The 27,336-nt window shown below is 40.3% G+C and overlaps 1 protein-coding gene across 1 annotated transcript in view; it reads right to left on the reverse strand.

Moving 5' to 3' along the window:
• Positions 1-3,315: 3,315 nt before the first annotated feature.
• The window catches only part of LOC119652452 (protein serrate), a 168,388-nt gene continuing 144,367 nt past the window's right edge, over positions 3,316-27,336 (reverse strand). Inside the window, exons 12-17 of the mRNA XM_038056597.1 lie at positions 13,218-13,352; positions 12,969-13,064; positions 11,524-11,883; positions 11,230-11,453; positions 6,190-6,528; positions 3,316-6,127 (exon numbers count right to left, since the gene is read on the reverse strand). Coding sequence (XP_037912525.1) covers positions 5,411-6,127; positions 6,190-6,528; positions 11,230-11,453; positions 11,524-11,883; positions 12,969-13,064; positions 13,218-13,352 — 1,871 coding nt within the window. The 3' untranslated portion in view covers positions 3,316-5,410. The remainder of the gene's footprint in view (positions 6,128-6,189; positions 6,529-11,229; positions 11,454-11,523; positions 11,884-12,968; positions 13,065-13,217; positions 13,353-27,336) is intronic.

The raw sequence follows: 27,336 nt of genomic DNA on the forward strand, positions 1-27,336 counted from the left end.
TCCAGTTTCTTCTTAATACAATTTTTCAAAACATGGACATCATAATAATTGGCAGAATTCCATTGGACTTCTTCAATTATTAAGTTCTGTATGCTAGTTATGTGATTATGTTGAGCCATTTTGGACAATCTTTACTCCGAATTTGGTTATCAGGGCTGCTGCAAAGCGAGCATTTAGGGCTTTCGCATGGATCATTGCATGCCGCGCTTTTCCCACATTTTAGATATTTTTCATTGGAAGCTTTGCACTGGCTAGAAGAGTGATCTAATCTTCCACATTTGCCGCATTGTCGGGGTTGGAGAATGTGGTATTCTACATTCAGCCGTGTATAACCAAAGATTTTTCGGAGAGGTCAGATTCCGAGAAAGTGGATTTCGCAGTAATAGACGGAAGAAACTGCTCGGGGTTTTCCCTTCCACTTTTACAACTTTTATTGGGGAGGTGATTCCTTCGAGGATTTCCTCCTCCGTGAAGGAAGTTGCTATTCATTTCATAATACCGAAGCGATAAATATAGTTTTCAGGTATAAAGGCTCTCAGGCCTTTCTCTTTCAACTTTTCGTCTTTGACAAAATCGTTCGCATTTTTAGGGGTGTAAAGGGTGACACGAAAACACCTATTTTCTTGGCGCCGGTGATACCATTTAATTTGAGATTTTTTATCGCTTCGAAAAGTGGAAACCAACCTGGTTTTTCCTGGTTTCGTCTGGGCAAGAAACGAAATCCACACCGAACCCTTTTCATAAAAGGTTTAGAACTTAGAAGGTTAACACGGAGAACAACATTACCTCTAGGCAGTCGAGAGTCGTCACGGGAGTTATGTTCATTCTAGTGCAACACTAACGGAATATGGGGAGATGTTAGACGACTTGATGTTGAACGCTAAGGACAACAGTCTTAAAATTATTGCCATCGATTTTAACGTGTGCGCCTTAGACTGGGGAAGCCGAGTGGTGAAGATCAGGAGCCAAAACCGGCTTGAAACTTCCACGGAGCTGGGCGTTGTACTGGTGAACGTTGGATACGTCCACTTTTCAAGAGAGGGCTAGGCTCGATTGTCGATCTGACTTACCTCATTACCTCGTTAGCAAAAGGGATGGTCTGGCGGGTGAGTAAATGCTACATTCATAGTGACCACCAGGTCATCTGTCTCGACATTAGCAATGGAGGAGGCGACTGTCGAATGAGCAATAGAAGTGGAAAAATCTGGATAGCTGGCTGGCCCACTGGAACTTTCGAGGAAGAGACATTCCTGGCGGCTTCAGAAGGAAGTCACGATCTGAAGGGGATGGCACTGGAAAAAGTGAGCCAGCTATGCCAGCGGGTAGCTGAGGCATGCAGCTCAACAATGCCGCGACACAGTAAGAAGCCAAACTACTGGTGGAACTGTTGTTGAGAAAATCGTGTCTGCAAGCGAGAACATCCGCATTCGGAGAAAGAATACCACGATCTTTGAAGTAGCCTTAAGAAGGGTATACGGGAAAGTAAGCGGAATTGCTACAAGCAGTTGTATCTTCAAGCAAATATGAACCCGTTTACAAGGTTGTAATGAAGAAGATTCGTGGATAAAAATCATCCCAAGTGACGTGCCCGCGACTGTTATTTAAAAGAATCGCAATCCTTTTCTCATAACGAAAAGAAAGTGGACCTCAGCCAACGGTTCAGGACGTTTTCCTAATCCCCGGGCGACTGAAGAGGAACTACGAGAGATATATGAACGAATTGGGGGTAATAGGGCTCCGACATTGGAAGGGATTCTGAACAAATGGCTATTAAAATCAAACAAGCACATTTGAATCATGCCTGGTGAAAGGAGTGTTTCCCACCCAGGGGAAAAGGTACTACTCAGACCTCAAAAACTAACCGGGGCACCTTCTTCATATGGCCCTCTGTTAGACACTATGGAGAAGATGTTGGAAAGAGTGATTTACAACAGGCTGCTTTCGTTCGTCGAGTTAGCGGGTGGTCTAACGAAGCGACAGTATGGGTTTTGCAGAGCGCGATTCACGGTCGACGCAATAGCAACGGTCGTGGACCTGGCTCAGGAGGCATCGGCCACTGGTAACTGCTGCACAGTGGTGACACTGGATGTCAGATATGCTTTTAACTTGAGTTGGATTAAAGACACCCTAGCTAAACTGGGTGTCCCTGGTTACTTAGCTCGGATTATGGAGAGTTACCTCTCAGAGAGAGGTTTTTGGTACGAGATGAATGACGGGCCGAGGGAATATGTTATGACAGCAGATGCTCCGCGTGCCAAAAGAAACAACGTTGATTTGTTTAGCAGATGATCTGGCGGTGGTAGTACTTGCAAAATATCCCGAGGGTCGGCTTACCGACCAATTGCACTGAGGGCGTGCGGCGCATATAGGACAGTATCCAGTGAGGGAGTGTGTGTCGTCGCGGGATGATTCCCTTGGACTTTTAGCGAATGAGGCACACTGTCTCTCCCGAAGACGGAGGGCGAATCTGTACAGGAGACAGCAGCAATGGTGGAATAATTCCGAAAAATGCGGCGGCGCACATATACTGATGGCGTGTATTGAGAGATGAGTCAAGCGAAAACACGGAGAATTGAAATACCATTTAACAAAATTCCTTACGGGACACGGTGGATACAGGAAGTACTTTGGATTGGATGAACCCTCGGACTGTCTCGAATGTGTTGCTACACCCAAGGACCTGGAGCATGTTATGTTCCATTGTCCAAAATTCGCGATTGAAAGAGAGAGGAGAAAGAACGCCTTCAAATCACTTATTAGACCCCATAGTCTTTCTGAGGTTCGGAGAAAATCGGAGTCCGATAAACGCAAGAGCAACTGCAATTCAGGAAAAGCTACTTGAACTGGGTCGAGGCTGGAAAGCGTGGCTTAGTTGTGTTGGTGAAAAACAGAACCGTTCTTGCGGAATAATACTTCACGGTGGTTCCGCGGGGATATGGGCGGAGAAGTGGGAGTGGTTTTAGTTAGTGAGAAACTCACACATTGCTCCAGCCTGGCGCAGTAGCGTTTCAAAAAATATATATATATTCAAGTACAACCCATTGGGGATCTCAGAGGCAATGGGTGAGAACAGATGAAGTTTGTTAAGAATCTTAGCCAGTATAGTGGAGTGCAAGAGTTTGGCGAAAGATACTTTTAGTGAGCTGTGTTTAGGTGCGAGTGTACCTGCACGGCCGCAAATCGGAATCTTTGCATGCAAATTTTAGCCCTGTCCTTGTAGCTCATAACAGTCAATGGAGAAGGACTGCACAAAGTCAGTGCTCCAAGCTTTCACCAAGCATTGCTAAATGCAAACCCAAAAACAGAAGAGAATCGGAATAGTTGAGATCATCTGCATTCCATTTGCTTCTCTTGAGGACCTGCAAAACATGTTTGAAATTAACTTCTAAGGAAAGATATATTTTAATTAAAACGCTTTATTCAACTTACATTTTTTTCGTATTTTTTTCACTTAAATTCTTAATTATGTTTATATAAAATTCACAATCGGATTCTCATTATTCTTTCTTTCGGAATGGTTGGCTTATAAAAAGAGGAAATTTTCAAAATTAATAATTCCTATTTTGAGTATTGCATTAAATGTTTATTCAGACTTTTCAAACTTGAAGAAATTGGATAGAATTTATTTATTTAGCACTTGGTATTTGGGAAATATCTTGCTAACTTTAAAAGGAGGATCAGTTACGACTTTAATTGACTGTGATTATGAATATATGTTTTCAAACTGTCAAAGCCAAAAAAGAAAGTAAGATAGAGTAAAAGCATAAAATAATTTAAGTACTTAGTACTGATCATATACATTTCAAATCGGTCCTAGCCATTTCATTCGTTGTAATATTTAGACTTTTAAAGCTACGGCCAAAACAAATCCTTTGATAGGAGACCATCCTATCAGAAGTTGATTGAAGATTCCAGGCTACTGTTTTTCATTTGAAATTCGAGTATTTTGGTGAATGAATTATAGACGAATTAGTTCAGTGTTTATATAACTGGAAATCTGTGATAATTACTTTATTTCTAGGATTTTGTTTGTAACTTCTGGGGGTGGAACTGTATTTTCTCACCAGTCTCTGGAGCCCGTTTTGATGAGTTTTGTATGCCCACATAAAACTAAGAGTTATTTACATAATTTATTTACACATTGGTAGAATATACTTTCAATAGTCTTTTGATAATTTTTCTCTAGTTTAATAAATCTATTTCACTATTTTTTACAATAAGTTGTTTGGAGAGCACTTAAACAAGTTGGAAACAACCATCACTTATTTATACATTTTTCACTGTCTATAATTTATTAAATACATGAAGCATGTATACCCTTAGGAAACTTACACTTAAGGTATGAATTAATAATTAATATCACACTCTACCGTCAAGAAATTTCGAAAATTTCATGGATTACTTTAAAAATAATTTTATTTTTCGCTTGTTTGATTTGGTAAGCCATTACATAGCATGGGCGCAGAATCAAAGTGCTTACTGGGAATGTGAGCGATATTTAATTTTAAAATTTGTAGGATTTTGACTGATTTTTGCCGAAATATAAAAACCTATTAGGTTTTTAGTCTGGATGAGAACATGCTTACAAAAGTAGTTTGCGAGTATAAACAGGTTGTTTGCAACAGGAAAAATCTTAAGAAATTGCACGTAGAAAGTAGCTAGTGAGGAAACTATTTATGAACATGTATAAAAAACTACATCGTAGGCAGGCAAGATCTATTTTTGAGGCAAATGATAAAGTTCTCGGCGATATCTTAACGTTAATAAAATTCCAATACTTTATTTTATTCTCGATTATAGACAATTATTTAAAAAATAGGCAACAATAAAACATAAAATCTCTATACAAAAAAGATAATTCTATCCGACTTACGAAGGTAATGCTATACGTGATTTTTATTGTATCTTACTGGAAACTATGTGAATAGATACAAAATTTCAAGGGGAAAGCCTTCCAACTGAAATCATTGCGGTTTAAGTAGTTGAAATATTTTTTTCGAGCACTAGCACTATTATTACAGATATTAGCTCAGAGGGAATGGTCACGTGAAATCACTTCTATTCCTGTCTGTCTAGTGAATAAATAAAAATACAACTTAGCATGTTTTAACAATTTCACATTCGCTCGAATTATTAGGCATACAAGTAATTAGGCGCAGTGAGGCAACAGCACCAGTTTACCGATGAAAAATATTTCGTTTTGGTTATCTTCAAAACTTTCCACGGATCTTTGTGTGACAGTCATGGAAATCCTCATTCAATTAATGCTGATGCCTCACTGTAACTTCACTTTCATTTACTTAGCACTATATTAGCATTAGCAATTAAATAAGTCTGTTACAAAGATAATATTAACATCTAACTAGGCTAGAGTCACATGCGATAATAAAATTTATCTCAGTTCTCTGCTTCATACATGTACAGTTAGCACTTCGGAATCGACTATGGCCGACGGAATCGATTGGCAGTTTATCGACCGCTTACCAAAATCCTTGTGCGGACTTTCGATTGAGCCTACAGTATTCTTCCTCATATCTGAATTTTGTGTTTTATGTAGAAGGATTTGTGAGCTTCGTCGATTGTGCTGAACTTTCGGGTTCTCGATGTCTTTATCGAAATCGGATTCGCAAGGCGGATAGAGAGGTTGAGATCGATGTAAAGCACTTGGTCCAGCTATAGTGGAAATCGCTGATACTTCGGGAGCTGGGGTAAGACTTAATTCCATAGCACCTCGTAAGGAACTCGAACTTCCCTTCAGCGGGTTAGCGTATCTTCGAAGATTCTCCTCATTCTGTAAATTATTAGATTTTTCCTCGTCATGTCGGGAGGTGTCCATTGAAGGTGAAAGGTTAGCTCCCGAACCAGAGCGTATTGAAATTCTTTGTTTCCACACCAATATTAGAAAGGTTGCGAATCCAAAGGTTACTATTGCAGCACCGCATAAAATTCCAATTAAGAGTCCGGAACCACTTCTTTCATTTGATATTAACGCCGTCTCTACTTTTACTTCCAATACAGACGTAAGAGCAGCCGCTTCGGGTTGATTGCGGCTACTATGTCGCGATAAAATTTCGCCCATCAGTCGAACGGCCAGCGACAATTGACTATCTTCAATGGTCGATGAAGACTGTAAATTAAAAATACTTTTTTACAATTGCAACTTCATAAATAAACTTCAAGGCATCTTACCATGGTCACTTCTATAGTATCGTTACTTCCACTTTTTATGTCACAAAGAATGATCAACTGAGCAGTGGACGATGGATGCCTGACCAAACGAGCAGATAGTAAAGAACGCAGATTTAAGCAAATCCCTTCAACAGAAGCTCCACTAATTATGTGCTTAGTTTCCAGAAGTATTGATATTCGAGCACAATTTTCATTGAGTATTGCTTGATTCGGCCAGCAATCAGGCGAGGCGGGCAGCTTTGGTGGTGCAACTCTTTTGGATGGTTCCAGTGAACGACAGTCGCCGCGGGGCTCACATGGCGGTGACAGGCATGTTTCCTGCAATGACGGCACGCAAACCTAGAATAAAGAGATATTTATTATCAAAGTTCGGACTGAAAGTTTCCATAAAATTAAAAAGAGTCAGCCTATTTACTGAGAGGTAGGGAAGGTTAAAAGAGGGAGAAGATTGAGCGAATTTCGATCAAATAAAGGTAGGGCGATTATTTAATTAGGGTGCTCGCTGACCGATGATTTGAGCGCCGGAAATGAACTTCGGTACTAAAGTCTCTAGGTTCCCATATTGTCCTACTGAGAAAGCAATAACATGAGTTGCTAGCTTGATCAACCAGCTTAACGTAAACACAGAGGAGTTACTTCAGCAACTCCAGTATTCTCTATTTTATTCGTTAGTAGCAGCGATCATTTCGAAAGAGTTTACTTGAATGGCGCGGAATTAGGAAAAAACCATACCACAATGAAATTTCTAAAGTTAATTCATGATTGGGAGTGTATTACTGTGCTTGATGAAGGATCACGAACGGAAGGTGTATGTCGACTCCGTAGAAAAGAAAAATAAAACACATCTTGAAGCTTTTCTTGTAGTGAGTATCCACCGCTTAGAACTTTTCGCGAGCAAGATCGCAAAAGCTACTGATTTTAAAATTGCAGATCTTAAACTAACCACAGGTTGTGTCGTAATTTGTGGAGATTTATCGGATTTACCAGATTCCGTTCGGATTCGTACCGCAATCCTGGAGACGCGCGCGTGTAGTATTTATACCGAAAGGAGCTTTGGCTAACTAGCGTCACTTTTTCGTGACCTTAGAGTGCATCCTGGACATGCACTTAAGGACGTTCGTAGAGATGAAGCCACATAGAACGCTGTTCACGAATTAGCAAGGTTGCGTGATCGTTACTTTACAAGCAGAATACCTCAGCTGCCTTCATGAATTTTACACTCATTCAAAAATGTTGGTACCAAGGCCATTAATTAGGCTCAGACCAAAAGAAGCTTGGAGGGATTTCTTACGCATTGGATAGTATCCATACTAAGAAGTAGGATAATCAATCAGATCTGAGAGGTAGCCACTTGACCAGAAATGCGAGAAGAGGGACGCCCCAGGGTGGCGCCGTATCTCCGCGGATTTAGTCGAGAGCTATTAATGAAATTCTACCGGCATTGATCAGGAGCGGAGTGAAGGTGGCAGCGTATGCCTTCGACCTGGTGGTATTGGGGGGCTCTGTTAGAAGTGAAGTCATGGATGGCGCTTTGGAAAAGAGTGTTGTTACACTACGTGAGTCCGGATGTTGGACAACGAAGCCTTACAGCACTAGTAACATCAGAGACGAAGTGCCTCAGGAACTCTGAGCACTCCCAACGCCACAGAAATTTCGATGTGGAGTTTCCAACCAAGTTTATGATATAGTATTCTTCGTTGATGGATCAAAGATAGTCTGTGGAGTCGGGGAGGGGTTTTCTCGTAGTAGCTGAACCATACGGTTTTCCATGATTCGGTACTGTATTCCAAGCGGAGGCAGAGGCGTTACTGGAAGCTTGTTCATAGCTGGGGCGTGATGGGAGCCCCAAACGTAACTTAGTCATTCTGATCGATGATCAGGCGGCCATTAGGAGTTTGTAAACATTGGCTAGTGTCGCTATGCAGGGACGCGCCGAATGGACTATGCGGTAAGCTCAAAGTCACCCTGTTTTGTATTCCCGGTCATAGGAACATATAGGGGAATAAAAGGGTTGCCGGACTGGCCAGGGAGGCCTCTATTCTTGACAGTTCCCAGGTAGGTGCAGTTGCCATCTCGGTGGCGACTGTCAACTGTGAAATCTACTCGGACTACTTAACAGCCGCTGACTTCACATGGTGAAGGATCACCACCTGCGCCATGTCAAGGAGGATTTGACTGTGCTAAAACAAGGCCCTGTCGCGAAAGCTTTTAAGCCAGATGGGTGCAAACGTGTACCGGGCTGCAAAACAGTTTGCACGGGGCATTGGCTTATAGGGGACCATGTCGCCCTGAAAATTTACATTGTCGAAGTTATGGGGAGGAGGACGAAACCCTCAGGCATTTCCTTTGCGATTGGCCAGTTTTAGTTAGAGTCAGGTTTCGGACACAAAGTAAACAATTCTTTGGCGACTTCAAAGAGATCTCTAGTTGCAGGATGGGGGAGCTGTTCCAGTCATGTAGCATCAAAACAGCGCACCACAGCGCTAATTGGACTCCTGGCTTTTTAGTAGTTAACTTAAAAATCCTTGTATCCTAGCTTTCTGGTAGCTCTCAGCTTGTATGTGTCTTGTTCACTCCTTTTGTGGAATATAGCGCGTCCAAGGTCTCTTTTTTGATATTCGTCTTTTATATTTTTTGTAGTGTACTTCAGTTTCGCTATCATTATACTTAATGTTGTGCAAGTGGTAAACCTAAAACAGCGGGTTAGTATAAAGACAAATACAAAACGCTGATATTCGCCCTCTCGACTATTGCACCGCCTCAATATGATTTTTCCAAAAAGTGGCATTCCGATTATGCCAGTTCTCGCCATAGGAAATGGGTAGACTGAAATGCCGAGAACCCCCGTCATCACGACCTAACTACATAGCTAAGATATTGGCAAGGAAACATGTGTCGGTCAACATCTTTGAGCAGCTATATTTGAATGCGTGTGGACCTGCACTGACACCATAGCCAATTTTCATACCAATACCAATACCCGCTATTTGGCGGTTGAGTTCTAGATGCCTGTAACACCTTATACTCGTAACAAATGGCGCTTAATGTAAAATTGACAGCAGTAGGCCCTAAAGAAGCAACACTCATGATCTGAGGCTATTTTATCTTCAAACTTTTCTTTGGACTGCTTGGAAGATAAAATGCAAAGCTCAACATTTTGATCTAAACTAATTTCCTACCGCACTTATTCGGTTTCTCTGGGAGAACCGATCTAGCAATTGATTGGTTTCAGGACGAATTTCTCGTAAAGCAAATGTAGGGTACAGAAAAGTTGCTTATCCTTTAAGAGTATATCACGATTTCATTTTCGTTATTGGAATTGTTATCTGTCTGCTTTGCCTTGAACTGATGCCTTGAAGGTGAAAGTATGGGTTTTCGTTGGTAGAAGCATTTTGACTTTCGAGCATTCGAGTTGTTTCTTTACCAACCCTTTCACTTACAAGGCACCTCACCTAATACTCCCACGATGTCTTTGATGCATGACTTTGTTTGGTCGCGACTGCCTAAAGGATGAGTAGATGACTTCTGCTCTAAAAGAAAGACAGATGGGAAGCTAAATGGCCCCAGACAATCCCCACTACGCTCACCACCATGCCATTTGTACAAGACCTACTTTCTCTTCTGATATCAGAGTGCAAATCCTGCGTCCCTTGAACTTCAGCAGGTAGTTTGCGTTTTTTGCCGATTGAAGATTTTGGAGAGATCAACATTAAAATTGAATTGTCAATTGTTATATGAAGACGCATACATGCTTCTTTATCGAGATCTTGCTGTTTGGGATTTGTAAAAATGATCACTCTATCGGATTTCTGCTTTAGTAGAGGCAGGTTCATCCTCAAATAAAAAGCATATGATCGTTTGAAGGTTGTTGAGATGGATATAAAATTATGAGTTAGATTTAGAGTAGAATATTCGTCACGAGACTTTGTGTGTCCAGAGAGTCCATTTGATGTGGATCTCGCTTTCTGTATTACCGATATTCTGCTTGATTTAAGCAGTTGGCTAAATCCTTGTGAGAGCGGGCATGATAAATTGATCACATATAAACTGCCGCTTAATACGACCTCACGGGGGCCTTGAGTTTTCTCCGATCTAGAGGGGTTGGAAATTTGCGACGTCATCAGCGATACCATTTATAAGAAAGACTTTTTTTTGAAACGGGGCCTAGTTTTTCTGGTTGTGGTGTACCAAACACTTTTATGCTATAATGGCATCGATAGTCAGATCTAAAAAAAGCTGGAAGGAAACTTTCACCGGATTAAGAGATAAGCTCCCTTGCTGTCATAGCCTCAACTTGTTGAGCTTTTCAAAAGATCTGATCTTGTTTTATCAACAACTCCTCATTTGGCATTTACTAAACTACCAATGACCGTAACAAAGTCGGCTTTGTTAATCTTGAGGCTGTTACATATATGATAACAATATTAGCGCACTCAAGCACGGGTAGTCGGAATTGAGGAGGAAAAGAACATGGTTCCTCGTTTGCGTCAAGGTCAAGATGCAACCGTTGACTCTATTGTTCCGCAGTTCTAATTGGCGGTTTGCTTCAAGTTTACGTCCAGCTTGTTGGGGTGACGAGCGGAATCTACTTGTACTAGCTGTCTTTTGTTGATTTCAGATGGCTCATATTCATTACTTTGTGCTAAATTTTTGTGAAGAACTTCCTAAGGCACAATACAGACACCGTAGTTTATAAACTAGACACGCTCGAATGCTCACAGGATCACAGTGATTGATACTTGGCCAATATAAGAAATTTCGATGAGGAAGGCAAGATGTAGCTCTAGTTAGTATCAGCACCGGACGTTAGGTAAATCGTTCTTTGGGAACCTCCACTCCATTACTTTGACAGCCGATAGCGACGGGAGTCTCCAAATAAAGATAGATATTTCACCTGATAATTATTTAAATTAGGGTTCACACATTTCAACAACCATGGCTACATTATGTAGAATACAAATTTTAATGGAGGGTTATTTTTCAGTTCTACCATGCAAAGTAACACAATCAAATAAATTAGATGAAATAGTCTACACTTACCTCGTGACTTTCACATGTCGTTGAATTAGCCAAACAATTTGGCAGTCCACACCAAATATTCGTGCATTTCGGTCTTCCACTTTCGCAGATGCATGCATTACAATTCTCCTCGTTTGAGCGGTTCGAATCGGTTGTTTTATTTATTTCGTTAGTTGGTAACCCGAGGGGGTTGTAAGGAGATAGGGTCGTTGTATTCAAACAAACAGATCCAGGATCTGAAAGCACTGTAAAATGTAAAAGAATTGTTTTAGTTTAGATTAAGTTAGCATTCTTGTGCTGAATATTATAACTTACATATCTCGCATCTCATCCCATGCCTTCCAGGTGGGCAAATACAGGTGAATCCTCCAATACCATCCTGACAGGTGGCCCCTCCAAGGCAAGGTTGTGGAGAGCATTCATTGACATTGATACGACAATCTGGTCCAGAGAAACCTCGAGCGCAGACGCATCGAAACCAACCAGGACCCGATTCACAAGTACCTCCATTATGGCAGGGCTGACCTTGACACTGATCTACCGGCTCAGCACAAAATTGACCGCCCCATCCTGAAGTGCAACGACACACTGATACTTTATTTATTGGCACGCATGATCCACCGTTCAGACATTGTCCAGGTAAACACTGAGTAGCTCGTTCTGTACAGATTTTACCTGGAAAGTAATTTTCAAATTACATCAATTTATACGTAGATACAGAAGAGAACAGGTTTCACAAAGCATAACATTGAAAATCGCCCTCGAAACGCAACATCAAGGAATCTTTCACTATACCCAATATGCAGGCACTTTGCACGCCCAAGGATCAAAGATAAGCTTATCCATACCACGATTAAGAATTTAATTAAAATATTTCACGTTTCGGAGCCGCCGGTACGTGTGGAGAAGAAATAAATAAATATGAAGAACGGGTAAGAACTGAGAAAGATATGCTTGCAATGTTCAATGTTGCAGAGGACAAACGAACGTGGAACAACCATGGAATCCAGCAGATGAGAGATACCTGTGATTTTGTATTTATTAATGGATGAGTTGCCGTTTAAACTTTGAAGCATATGTTCGGCTAAAATCTCATTTAATTTGCAGAGTCTCCTAATTTAGTGTGTTAGATAATTCACGAGGTATTTAGGTTTCACTGTATTAATTTGATCAAATATTGTGAACCACAAGCAGAATAACGAGCATTGGGAGTTCCAATGGTTGAGTTTTTGGTAAATACATATATATGTATGTAAATTTGTTTCCGAACAATCAAATTTACATAATTGGAGTTTATATTTACTAACGAATGAAAATTGTACATACAAAAAGTTAAATATGTAATCGCCATTTAAATTTGCGATAAAAGTTTTTAGTATTAGAAAGTTGCTGGCTTAAGTCTTTTGTTTTCATTCAATAAATTTAGGATTATGGCGAATGAAATATACTTTCAGCATTCACAAGACCGCTAGCAGTTATGCGTTTAGCAACCTGAAAAAATGAATAGCGTAGGAAAGGTCTATAAACTAGTTTGCTGTGAATGCCATAATGGAGTTGACAACACGTCTTGCTAGCAAGAAGCGAACGAAATACATATATCCAAACATATGAAAATATTGGTTCTTTTGAGTTAATAGTCCAAACGAAAACATCCAGATTTTATTGTATTGTTCCCACATCAATCTATCAATGCATAAAATATGACAACCCTGGTCATCCACTTTCCTGCTTCGGAATAGGTTAGATAAAAATATGCTTACCTGTCCATCCTGAGGTGCATTCGCATGTAAAATCACCATCACCATCCAAACAGATTCCACCATTCTTGCATGGATTTGGAGAACATTCGTTAAGATCTGCAAATGGTGTTGGAGACAAGAAGAGTTTTTAATTAGCATTATCCACTTTAGACTGGCCATAAAACAATAACAGCAACAAAACAAAGCTGATATTGGATATTTTGAGTCAGCATGCATAAGAAATGAGTAACAAGTAATGCTTAAACTTACTGTGTTCGCAATATAGTCCGGTGTAGCCTGAATGACAACTACAATGAAAGCCACCATTATCTGTTGATTCGCATTTACCATGCCCACTGCAGGGTACCGAATTCAAGGTCTCATTAGCTGGCGGTGAACATCCATCTGTAAATTCAAATCTTTTCAGTATCAGGTGAAAATGACAACACGAAAAAATGTTTTAAAATTCTCTTGATTTAAAAGTCTGGCATTTTTGATTCTTACACCAAGGTTGGACGGCGCTAAGGGTATGTGTACAGGGCACGTAAGCATGGTAATTTTAACAATTCTGCAGTAACTAGGTATAAATTGCAGAACGTTCTCCCATAAATATAGTACCCATTTCATTAAATTGAGCTTTATTCAGAATTTGTGCTTCAAAGGAGAGTATTTTCTTGGAATAAGTCGAAGCTACAACCTAACACCTTCTTCTTTATATAATATAGTAATTTCTGAACTGAGTGATTAGGACCCAAAATCATTTTTCGTTTTTATAAACCCACCCTAATCTGTGCATTCAAATACCTTCGTGACAGCGTGTTTGCTATCACTATTCCCGGCTGCAACTTAAAAATCAAATAAAACCCATATACAACTATTACAGGGCCTTCAGACGAACCTAAAGGTATCCCATCGAATGGGAGAGAAAAAAAGAACATGTGAATCTGTGGCTGGAAAAGAAGAAATAAGAAGTGGAGCCTGAAACGTAACGATTGAGTACGGTCGTTCAGCGGGATCGATTGGCTTCTTTTTACGGATACAAATTAGCCACAGCTTCAGCAACTGGCCACCCGTTGTGAATAAAATGAAATGCTTGAGAACTACGAAGTAATAAATTTGAAGCATATGCATGTGTATCCTTTTTGGAGCGAGCGAGTCATGTGATGTTATGCGGCATCAATGATTTCAACGTAACGTATCTGCTCATATGTACATCTTTTTCCACTAGTAAGGGAAACGCTATTTATGCTTCTAAAACGATAAGGTCAACGGGAAGATATTTCAGATTAAGTTGAACAGGTACGACGTGAAAAATTTAAATACTATTTTTTATATAGGCAGTTTGTGAGGCGTATCTAAAATATGGAGGGCATTGTGGTACAATTAAATTTATCTTCTTCGAAGTTTCGTGCCAATGAAGAATTTATATTTCGCGTGAGATTTGGATAGAAGCAACGAAATGATAAGCGGGAATTCTTACGAATAGTTTCTGTGCATCTCAAAGAAATCTATGATAAGCTTGATGCACTGATGGAAATTCGAATATAAAAGCGGCAATCCGAAATAGGCCCAGAAAGCCAAAAATACCAGAAACCTAGAAAAACTATTAACTAAAGTTAAAATGAAAAATATCGGACTATTCGACTCCGCGGATTGATCCGAACTTCTCAAATGGAGGGAATTTTAAATCAGTTCGCCTCTCCCTCATCCAGAGATGTCATCAGGTGAGGCTTTGGGAAAATCAAAGTGACTGGCCTTATAATGTAATCAATCTAAAATTTGTAGTACTGATGAAGGGAACAAGTGGTTCCCGAAATATCAGTATATGCAAATATAATAAATAACACTAGTGGGAAAGCAAAACCAAGCCTTAATTATTATAAACAATCTAAATGAGGACTAGATCAGGAGCGGATCGTAGACCGGGGGTAGATAGTGCGATTAGACGGTGGAACCAGAACGGCATCTTCAGAATAAGAATGTGCCACAGCAAGTCTAAGTGCTTTGAATACTTCGGCAGAGTACGGGAGTTGAGCCTACCTTCTCTGGATCACCATAAACGGATAACCATTAAGTTGAAATTTGTATCCACGTTTTTATTTTTTACATTAATTATAGATTAAGATAAATTTTTTATTTTCTGTGGCATACAATTGTTTCGGGGACCATGTGCCTCCTTCATCAGTGCTAATACCTAGGCACGTGCTCCCTGAAACAATTGCATACTATAGAAAATAAAGAAAAAAATACAGAATAAGGAAAAAATTAGTTCTTTTCTTAATCAATGTCTAATGTTTCGATCTTGTTTCAGGATCCGTAGTGCAGCTTCCGCTTTATTAAGAGTACATAGAGAACTTCTACCAGCACTAACTGGTCTTGAGTAAAGTAGTCATCAGCATGAGACCCTGGCTGGCTTCACATTTAGCCTCAGGAAGAGTCAATTTGTTATGAATATTCACTACTTAGGACACATCTCCGGTATAAGGACTATTTGTTTTGGACCAATCTTGACGAGGTACGTAATATTTCGGACTTTCTGCTTCCGAAAATTGTCAGATAACTGCGACAGTTGCTCAGAATGTGTAGATATTATCGATTTGTGTCGAATTACGTTTCGCTAGCTGCACCATTGACGTACATGCTTCGGAAAAGTGTAAGTTTTGTTAGTCTGAGGAAGCTCAGCTTGACAAAACGGTTTACCGCGAGCATGAGAACAAAATAGTTGCAGAAAAGAATGCTTTATGTGTTTGGGATCCCAGAGTCGAAAAAGATCGCGTATATATCGGTGCTGATTATCTTTTGTCTGGGCAGAGGTCCAGAAACGTAACCAACAAAAACGGGACATAAGCAGCTCTTCAATCTAATCAAGCCGATCAAAAATCCATAGGATAGGTAGGTATCAGTAGCCGCGGCGAGAAGCCTAATGAGCGCTGTGGTGCGCCGTTTTAATGCCACAAACTCCTAAGATCATGACTGCTGTGGTAAGAGCAACGAGTCAGGACCCCAACGGTTCGGCATACACGAAGGATAGCAGCTACCACACCCTGCAAGTAAAGATTTCCTTAAGGTCCTCAAAGAATGGTTTACCTAATGTCCATAGCCTGGGTCTAGATAGAGCTGAACAATCGCGAACGAAGTGCCTAAAGGTTTCACCCCCTTCTCCGGCAATATGTATTGTCGGGTAGGCGAACTCTGGAGCTTCATGTTCGTCTACAGACCACCGTACTCTTGTATGAATTTACATACGTTTGGTACAAGAGTTCTTGCAATCTTGCACCACTAAGTACAAAATCTTAATAGCCGCTTTCCTGTCAGTTATAATGGGTGTGTTACACTTGGGGCTCGCCTGCACTTTAGCTTGAAATACACTAGTGAATTTTGGGAGACCGTAAGACTCGGCTATGTTTTGTGTATGAGAGAAAACTCCTGCGGCGATTCCACAGACCCTCTGGGATCCGTCGGTGAAGAATAATCTTGCAACACGTCGCCGGTCTTCCACTCTGTCTTGCTTGGAAAATCCAGAGCAAAGTCGCTTATGAAGTTCGGTTGGCTTGTAGCGCAGCCCGTAGAGAACGTCAAGAGTTTTTGGTGCCAGTGTGGTACGACCAGGATGCTTCAATGGTCGCAGGATTTCACTACTCAACATCCGGACTCACGTAGTCCGCCAGCACTGCACGCCTATTAAAGGTGGAGTTCTAGGAGAAGGAGCAGTATATTAAGGGAATATTAAGAAAATCTGCCGGGCATGCAGCACTTTGATGCCACCTGTATCAGTACTCCTTAAAATGCAATTAAGTTTCTTTCCCGGATGCAAGACTGCGTCTGCTTGCTTTCGATATAAAACCACGCACGTATTTCCAGGAGTGCAGTACGTATCCGAAACAAGTGCGATACGCATCCGAAAGGAAAGGAAAGGAGATTTACGTACGAAGAAATTCTGGGCTTTAACCACCGGCTTTTATCCGCGACAATTGCTGATCTGATAATCTCACATGACTGACGCTGCATACCCTCCAAGTAAGACTTTGACTCACAGGCCTCCTCGCTCGTAAGGAAATGCGTCTGAACTAAGAGCTCCAGGGTCTCCGTGCAGGAGCCTTACGACGTTTTAAGAAATTATGGACTCCCATGTTTCTTGGTATGGCTTGGCTGAAAAATTGTTTAATTCAGATTTATACATCATCATCATCATCAACGGCGCAACAACCGGTATCCGGTCTAGGCCTGCCTTAATAAGGAACTCCAGACATCCCGGTTTTGCGCCGAGGTCCACCAATTCGATATCCCTAAAAGCTGTCTGGCGTCCTGGCCCACGCCATCGCTCCATCTGAGGCAGGGTCTGCCTCGTCTTCTTTTCCTACCATAGATATTGCCCTTATAGACTTTCCGGGTGGGATCATCTTCATCCATACGGATTAAGTGACCCGCCCACCGTAACCTATTGAGCCGGATTTTATCCACAACCGGACGGTCATGGTATCGCTCATAGATTTCGTCATTGTGTAGGCTACGGAATCGTCCATCCTCATGTAGGGGGCCAAAAATTCTTCGGAGGATTCTTCTCTCGAACGCGGCCAAGAGTTCGCAATTTTTCTTGCTAAGAACCCAAGTTTCCGAGGAATACATGAGGACTGGCAAGATCATAGTCTTGTACAGTAAGAGCTTTGACCCTATGGTGAGACGTTTCGAGCGGAACAGTCTTTGTAAGCTGAAGTAGGCTCTGTTGGCTGACAACAACCGTGCGCGGATTTCATCATCGTAGTTGTTATCGGTTGTGATTTTCGACCCTAGATAGGAGAAATTGTCAACGGTCTCAAAGTTGTATTCCCCTATCCTTATTCTTGTTCGTGTTTGTGTTTGACCAGTGCGGTTTGATGTTGTTGGTTGATTCGTCTTCGGTGCTGACGTTGCCACCATGTATTTTGTCTTGCCTTCATTGATGTGCAGCCCAAGATCTCGCGCCGCCTGCTCGATCTGGATGAAGGCAGTTTGAACGTCTCGGGTGGTTCTTCCCATGATGTCGATATCGTCAGCATAGGCCAGTAGTTGGGTGGACTTGAAGAGGATCGTACCTCTTGCATTCACCTCAGCATCACGGATCACCTTCTCGAGGGCCAGGTTAAAGAGGACGCATGATAGCGCATCCCCTTGTCGTAGACCGTTGTTGATGTCGAATGGTCTTGAGAGTGATCCTGCTGCTTTTATCTGGCCTCGCACATTGGTCAGGGTCAGCCTAGTCAGTCTTATTAATTTCGTCGGGATACCGAATTCCCTCATGGCCGTGTACAGTTTTACCCTGGCTATGCTATCATAGGCGGCTTTAAAGTCGATGAACAGATGGTGCAACTGTTGTCCATATTCCAACAGTTTTTCCATCGCCTGCCGCAGAGAGAAAATCTGATCTGTTGCTGATTTGCCTGGAGTGAAGCCTCTTTGGTATGGGCCAATGATGTTCTGGGCGTATGGGGCTATCCGGCCTAGCAAGATAGTGGAGAATATCTTATAGATGGTACTCAGCAACGTGATACCTCTATAATTGCTGCACTGTGTGATATCTCCCTTTTTATGTATGAGACAGATTATGCCTCGCTGCCAATCGTCAGGCATTGATTCGCTGTCCCATACCTTGAGCACAAGTTGATGAACCATTTTTTGTAACTGGTCGCCTCCATATTTAACCAATTCGGCTGTAATTCCATCGGCTCCTGGCGACTTATGATTTTTTAGCCGATGAATTGCACGGACTGTTTCTCCTAAACTTGGTGGTGGCAGTATTTGTCCGTCGTCTTCAGTTGGCGGGACCTCCAACTCGCCGATGTTCTGGTTGTTCAGTAGCTCATCAAAGTACTCAACCCATCGCTCTAATATGCCCATTCTGTCGGAAATCAGATTTCCCTCCTTGTCTCGGCAGGATGAGCATCGAGGTGTATAAGGCTTCATCCTGCTGACTTGTTGGTAAAACTTCCGCGCCTGGTGCGGTTGCTCCCTGTACTTTTCTAGTTCACAGACTTGTTGGTTCTCCCAGGCTTCCTTTTTCCGTCTGTGAAGTCGCTTCTCCGCTCGACGGAGTTCGTGATAAGTCTCTGCGCGTGCCCGCGTTCTTTGAGAATGCAACATTACTCGGTATGCGGCATTCTTCCGTTCCGTTGCTAGCTTACATTCATCGTCAAACCAGCCGTTCCGACTCCTTTTGCGGCTGGGGCCAAGTATATTTGTGGCCGTATCCATGATAACGTTCTTCAGGTGGTTGTGAAGATCATTAGTTGTTGCTTCATCTCCAGGTCCTCTATTGACTGCGGTTATTGCGGCATCCATTTCCCTCTTATAGGTGTCGCGGAGAGTTGTGTTGTGGATGGCTTCAGTGTTCACTCTCACCTGATTGTCAGAGGGGATTCTAGGTGGTATTGTTATTCGAGCTCGGAGCACCATGCCAACGAGATAGTGATCCGAGTCTATATTGGCCCCCCTATATGTTCTGACATTCATCAAGGCTGAGAGGTGGCGGCGTTCGATCAACACGTGGTCAATTTGGTTGAAAGTGGTCCCGTCTGGAGAGGCCCACGTATGTTTGTGGACCGCTTTCCGCGCAAACCAGGTACTTCCAACAACCATTTCGTGTGACCCTGCTAATTGAATAGTCCGCAGTCCGTTATCATTTGTTTTTTCGTGTAAGCTATGGGAGCCAACGTATCGCCTGAATACGGGCTCCTTCCCTACTTGGCTGTTAAAATCCCCAAGTATGATTTTGATATCATATCTTGGACAGGCTTCGAGGGTTCTTTCTACTGCCTCGTAGAAGGTATCCTTCTCCGACTCTGCAGTCTCCTCTGTAGGGGCGTGAACGTTTATGAGGCTTATATTTCTAAACTTGCCTCGCAAGCGCAGAGTGCATAGCCGTTCAGATTTATACAGTGCTTCGAAAAGAAAAGGCTGAACGGAGGACAGCAAAATATGCAGAAGAAGTGACCAATGGTGCGACGATCGACCTGGTTGAGCAACATACTCCTAATCTCATTATCCTCGATTCGAATTTCGATTCTTGACGAATGTTTGCGTTTTCTGCTTTGTATTGGTCTGCTGCTGTAGGCTTGTCACTTGCATAGTATTATGTTTAACGATAATGAAACTAAAACACAGTCTCATTGGAAATCAAACAGGAAAATGAAGAAACTGCGGCGATGTGCTATACTTCATAAAGGAGTTAATAGGAGACTAACAAAAGATGAAACTTGGCATACTTCAGTCCAGAAAATCTTCAATATATGATATTTTAAAGACTTGCCCAATGTACGTCAATTTAGGGTATCTCTTAACAATACTGATTTGCACAGTCCGTTTTTATTTGATGCCGACTTATATTATGATACAAAGAGCAGGGGTCTAGATAATTTGGCAGTGTTTCATAGTAGTGTCATGATTCAAATATTATCTACATATGTTCCTTTTATGAGGTTCTATCAAAAGCAACAATTGGTTTCGTTATAAGCTGTGCCACGCAGGAAATCCAAAGCTCAGTACCTTAAAAACTGCGTTACCCAGATTATGCTTTTTAGTGTCTCACAACAGAATTATTCTCAAACACATTCGAATTTGGGACTATGATAAATCTGAAGATAACAGTGTCTCCGTAGTCTGATCCCAATGAAGCCAACATACTGACGGTTAGTAATAGAGATTTAATTGAAACTGAGCGCTTTACGTATCTCGTATTTTCCATTGCGATTGGCGCATTAAGAAACGCTTGAAATAAATAAAATAAATTTGCTGTTTTGTTCAATCTAATCTTCGTCTTATTAACTGGCCTCTCCGTTGTTTTATGCCGTTATTAAACAATTTTCTGGAAGAAATCAGAAATTGGTAGGATGACCTGACACCTGACAGTTTATGCAGCTTTGCTGATTTTCTTTCATGCAGGTTATCCACAGCAATATCCCAGCGTAATATGTAAAATAATAAACTTTTAATAGATCGTATTTCAATCTTTTCGAGTTGAATAGTTTTCCATCTAAGCTATATTTACATGAGTCGGTGAGAAGTGTCGCGGCTTAAAACCTTTAAGACGTGTTAAGTCGTTCTTCCAGAAATTACAAGAATTTTTCCTTATTCTTTAGGTCTGCCTTAGGTTCATTATACCCAACACTGACTACTATTTCCTTATTGAGCTTCAAATCGAAAGAACTGTAATTTTTACTAGCGACACCATTAAAGCTATATGGTAGTAACTATGGACCGTATTTTAATTTCTTGGAGACCCTCTGATGATGGCAGCTATTTGCACCTAATCGGGTTATTACCAGGGTATTAGAATTTCTTAGCTATTGGAAAGAAGTCAGTTTTTCCCAGTTCTATGATTTTCTCCCCAGTTTCGTCCCTTATCCTTCTTCATCAAACTAATCCATTACTCGTTTTCTAACACTCTCTCTGATAACACCATAAAACATTATATTGTGTAAGGCCCTGTAACCTTAGCGTACAAAGCACCTAGAATCCAGCGCACGCAATAAATCATATTTTCTATGTTCATTTCGAACGCGTCTGCGTGACAAATTTCTCCCGCAACGTATAATTTCTGTACCAGAGAAAATTTCACACAAGATGTTCAATTAAAATCGAATACGATCTATCTTCATGAATCTTGCTTGTTCCAATACTTTCAGGTGTTTATCGACAGGCAAGATACAATTCGTTGTAGCGTTAACGCGTTTATGTCACCTTTATTGGGAGAGTAATTTAATACGAAATACAGTTTGCAGAGATGCTTTTTGAACAGATTACCTTAGTGAATTTGAATTGGTAATTTCACAGGGTCTGAGCTGGTATAGCATCAATTCGAACATAATTTACTAATTCATAGTATTTTAAAGTAATTTTTTAGTACGAATGCTAAATGCCAAGCTAAAGAGTCTCATACGGATAGAAACAGATTTAGAATTTATACCGGGCATTGGTATTTGAAATGTCCTTTTGCAAACCATGTACGATATGCAGCATTAGGCAGTGTTTCTTGTACCTTCTATAGCATTTTCATCAATATCAATTTTATAAGCAAAACTCAAACATTTGCCGCATATTCTTCTACGGCCATCTTAGGAGCCTATCTTGCGTGCAACGCGAAAAAGCGAATTAATTCGCTAAATTCCCTAAATAAAACTTGTATGAAATCTCGCCAGGTTTAGGTTTAGTAAGCGTCTGAGCTTGACTACTGGCTCATGAGGCTTATCGGATAAATGAGATTCTCTGATGCTAACACCGACAAGCGTTTGGTCAGTCAGCTCATTAATTTATTCATTGTACCTAGTCGCCAATAAATTTGTACAACTCGATGTTTTCCACCGATATCTGCTTGTAGGCTCCTTCATCTTCTTCTTCATAAACGGACCTAGACATTTTCTACTTACATAGCGTCGGCTACGAGTATTTTCGTCTTGAGCTTGAATTTCTTTTCATTTATTTTTTTGGTTCCGTCCTATGTAGAACTAAATACCCGACAAAATTCTACATGAGGTTGTTGTGTTACAGTCCCCAATACAGCATACATGGTAGGAAATATTTGCAAAGCTAAAGACTTATTAGCGCTTATTGGCGCAAGAGGTAGAGTAAAAATGTGTGGGGTATCACGCAATGTCTTAAGGAATGGTCTTGAGCGTAGGCAATCTGGATACACATTAAGCAATTATAATGACATAAATAGCAAAGGAATCAATAGGTGTTCTCAACAGGTTGCCCGGGAGTAGCTACTTACTATTTATATATACATAAATTGAAAATTAAGGGTAAAACCAAAGTTTTTTATCTACTGGCCTAAGTCTAATCCAACATATATTATTTCCATGTATGACTACTCTAACCAGAGTTCCTTACATCAATAGTCATCCTAGTGCTGATATTGCTAACATAGAACCCTGAATGAGACTCCGTATGTCCCCCAGATTCATCCAACACAAAGTTGGACGTTCACATTATTATGGAAATGGTTGCCATGATCAGGTGAATTATAAATCCTCCGATTTAAGCTCCCCATAAAAAAGTAACATCGATAAGCCGCCGAAAAAGCCAACAAAAAACGATTCTGTGTATTTTTTTTCTGTTCTTTTATTAAATGAACACCAATTTGAAGCTGTTAAAATTTCGCGAGATTAAATGGATTGGATGCGCGGAATCTCCTCACTGGTTTCCTTTCGGTTAAAAGTTGAAATGATTCTGGATGATGTGCTCCTCGGCCAATCTGCATATTTTAATTAAAGTAATTTATGATTGTAATTCGAATTTAATTCGATGGTTGGTTTGGGTTGAAACATTCGACATACAGCAGGCAAAACGTAAAGATTATATTATAGGAAATGGTATTTTTTATCTGTGTGGAAATTATACGTTGTAACGGGGCCATGAAACGAATTCATTGTATGTACAGATTCGGATGGATGGATATAAATTTGCCGTAGAAATGGCTGCATAAAATCAGGCAGCTTCTGGTGTAGAGATCAAAAGGCGGTTATGAATTAATCAATTCGGGGAAATGTATGAAGTTGTCAAAATTAACTTTTAAACATCATTGTGGCTACTTTTGTGAAAGGTTGTTGCCGTTTTGTCATGTGCTCTTATCTCGGTCTGCTGAAAAAGATCAATGCATCAAAACAATCTGATTCGCAACAATGAGTTTGATATGCAACAAGGTAGCGTTTTGGATTTCTTTAATGATGTGTTTTTGTGGAACAAGTTCTTTTTTCCTCTGGCTTATTAATACGGTGAAATTGACCAGCAACTGATCCGAGTTGAAATTTTGAAAATGACGTTCTCCCCAGGAAGACTAACTTTTTTGATAGTGATATGTGAAATGAGAGAAAACACTATACTATCACCAGACAACTTTTTACAATCATATAAACTGAAAATTTTAAAAATGTCTAGAGTGGTGTGCGTTGACGTAATATATACGAAGGAGGGTGACACTTTGATGAAGGTCGTCAAAAATAGTTTTTGATAATGAAATAACATTTTTGAGACTGCATGAGAAACTTTAAAAATGCTTTCGGGATATAATTTACCACTTAAGAAGTGCAAGCACGTTTTGTAACACAAATGAATTATTAAAAGTTTCCTGAAAACCAGATATTCCACCTGGTAAGTGCAGTAAATCCTTCGTTTTTTAACAAACTGTGGGATGGTCACGCCTTTCTCTATTTGTTTTATGTGGTTCAAACATTGACGCGTTAAACCCAAGGTGGTTGGCTACATATCTAGACTATTTCAGACCATGTTCTTGAAATCGAGAACTTAAACACTGGGCAAATTACCTAGACTGTTTATTTTAATGCCAAACCGGGGCGATAACTCAGACGATAAAGTAGCGGACTCTAACGCTTTTATAGGTTTTTGGCTGTTCTACACTTCTTTCAAAAGTTACATGGTGTGTAAACAATTGAGTTTTAGTGTTGAAATGAAATGAGTGAATGAAAAACATTCAATAATCGCAGGACAACAGATAACACTTGATGGCCACCATGAAAAGTGGAATGTAAAAGGCTAAACCAAGTTTGTGTAAGCAAGGTCGAAAAAGTGGGACACTTTATAGACGATAGGAACCTTGATACAACATGGTTCAAAAAGTCCTTGGCCCAGAAAATTGTTTTTTGAACAAATTTCGATTTATTCTTTAATATAGTCTCCCAGCTATACAGTCTCATTCTTCTCCAACATTTCTAGATCTATGTATCTGAAAAAAGGACTTTGCTTGCTTCTCAAAAAACGCTTTAATGGCAGCGATGACTTCATAATTGGGTTCCTTTTCTCTAGAGCATTCTTTTGGACATTTGAAATCAGGAGACGTTGCTGGAGGCTAAATCTGGAGAATATGTACAGAATATATGTAGTATGTGCCGAAGCGATGGGATGTGTAATTAATGCATTTAACCATTGCTGCAATGGACTTGTGACACAGTGCATTGCCTTAATAATATAGCTCTTCAAGTATAGTGATTTCTGTTCTAATACTTCAATATAATATTCGCGGTTGATAGTTATTGCTTTTTTAAAGTAACCGACCAATATTATATCACGTACATTCTAAAATACAAAGGCCAAATGTTTTCTAGCTGGCATTTCCGTTTTTAGTCGCTTTGGGCTGACAATACTGACCAGATTGCCTCCAAGTGTACATTACGGTCCCCAATGACGTGCTCTAAAATGCTTCAAGGGCTAAATCCAACTGGATGTTTGCACCAATGAATCGTCGGCGCAATGTTGTGCGTTGCTTGATTATGATAAATTATTAGTACAAACCCTGTTACAAATATCACAAATATTGTTATTTTAGGAAAAAGTTGCCTCCTGGCTTAGCGCTTCTAAAACTGTAAGGATTATAGTGAAGACCTTAAGAATTATTTCCGAAAAAATTTGACGTTTAGAATCCTGTTCGCGTTTTTCCAAGGCATAACAATTTGATGAGGACTGTATAACACATATAATTTTTGGTGTTACTTGAATACCTATCCACTCATAAACGCGTTACGGAATGCTACATAATACAAAATATGTTCCAACAGGTGATGGTTAGGCAACACCGAATGCTCACCTAAGAATCAAATGTCCATCCCTATACATTTTTCTCGCAATATCAGACCTACCCAGATGTGAAACTTAAAAATTACTTAGAAGACACCAAACTAATACGTGAAATTCAAACACATTAATAATAATAATCGTTGGAACAAGAATCCAATTGAATCAGGGCCTTGAAGCGTGTTAGAGCACTTCATTCAAACCCGTAACGGTACATTACAGGATTACAGTACCCCTGTAGGAGACAATGTGGTCAGCATTGCGCTTGCCCGAGATTATTACTCTGATTCGACTCAGGTACTTATTCGTAGCTGAGTCGACGGGTATCCGACGTTAAATCACGATACAAATCCCACTGCCGCCAGTGAGATTTGAACCGTCACCTTCCGTACGACAGCCTTATACTCTAACCATTCAGCTATCCGAACACATTGCATTTCAAAACTGAGGTCACTCAGGAGTTACCAGACTATTAGCATATATTAAAAATTATGTTTGAGGTAACTTTGAGTTAAGTGAATGGGCTGTTAACCAATTGATTACTGCATAGACCCAAGCGCGGAACCGAGTTCATGTATCTAGGTCCCTAACAAAGCAGCGCAACTTCGATCGATTCTCTACCTGCATGCCTTTTTGAGATCTACCAATTTTCTGGATTTTTTTACGAATCTCCAAAAACTATTAACCTTACCTGCAACCGGTATGAGAAACCGATTCGTAAAAAATCCAGAAAATTGGTAGATTGGTAGATTGGTAGATCGGTAACGAATTAGAATTAGAATTGGAACCCGAGCTTCTAGGTGGTGAACCTAATTTACAACGCTACATCAACCACTACACCATATTGTATATCCTAACGCTAAAAGACGCACAGTCATATAATCTGTTACTCCTTAACAGGATAGATGACAAACTGAATCAATGTTTTCTTTCCTAACTAAAATGCCCACCTCCACCTTAAATTGCGTAGACTCCTTGAAAGCAGACGGACTTTCCACATTTTATTAATGACGATTACATAGTCATCACTACTAACATTAAAAGGACTCTTATTTAATTCTCAAAAGAGATAATATACAAACTCTACGCTAAAATGAGGATTTCGCTAAACCGTAAACTAACACTACCGTTGTTATTTACGAATTTTCCACACCGATCAAAAATTTCTTCGTCCAATTAATCGAAAACACCACACCCTGCTTGTTTGGAGACCTATCATGGGTTATTTCCAACTAGTCTGGAAGTGGATTTCTAGATGAGCTATCGCAAACTTCCTTCATTTTGTTCTTTTTTTTGTAAATTTGAACAAAACCGGGACTATCTATACTTGATGTCAAACGTAGCAAACAATTGGTGTGGAAATTGAGAAAATAAATCCTTTCAAATGAAACTGAGGGAAAGGAGGCGTAATTGTGAATTGCTCATATTGAGTTACTTCAAGATTAGAACTAAGGATTCAATTGTCATAAAAGCAAACACGTGCAAAAATGGTTCATCAAATGCATTCACATATTTCACCAGATCTCCCATTTGTGTAATCGCCTGGGCTCATATAAATTTATCATCGGGAAAGTTGTTCGTTTTATCTAACACAACAGTGGTAAGATCGTTTAGCTTGACACCGTAGGATACATATTAAAAATAGTATGTTATTTGAAAATCAACGGCGTAATGGTTGCGGAGTTGGTTTCTTCACTTGAAATAATTGCAACCAAATAACTCCAAATTTGACAAAATATAGTATTCGATACCAATCCAACTATGGACCACTACTGAGTCCTCTTATTTGATTTCTGACTGAAATGACACTCTTTTAGGACTATCAGGGCAA

Source organism: Hermetia illucens, chromosome 3, assembly GCF_905115235.1.
Source record: "Hermetia illucens chromosome 3, iHerIll2.2.curated.20191125, whole genome shotgun sequence".
Classification (NCBI taxonomy): domain Eukaryota; kingdom Metazoa; phylum Arthropoda; class Insecta; order Diptera; family Stratiomyidae; genus Hermetia; species Hermetia illucens.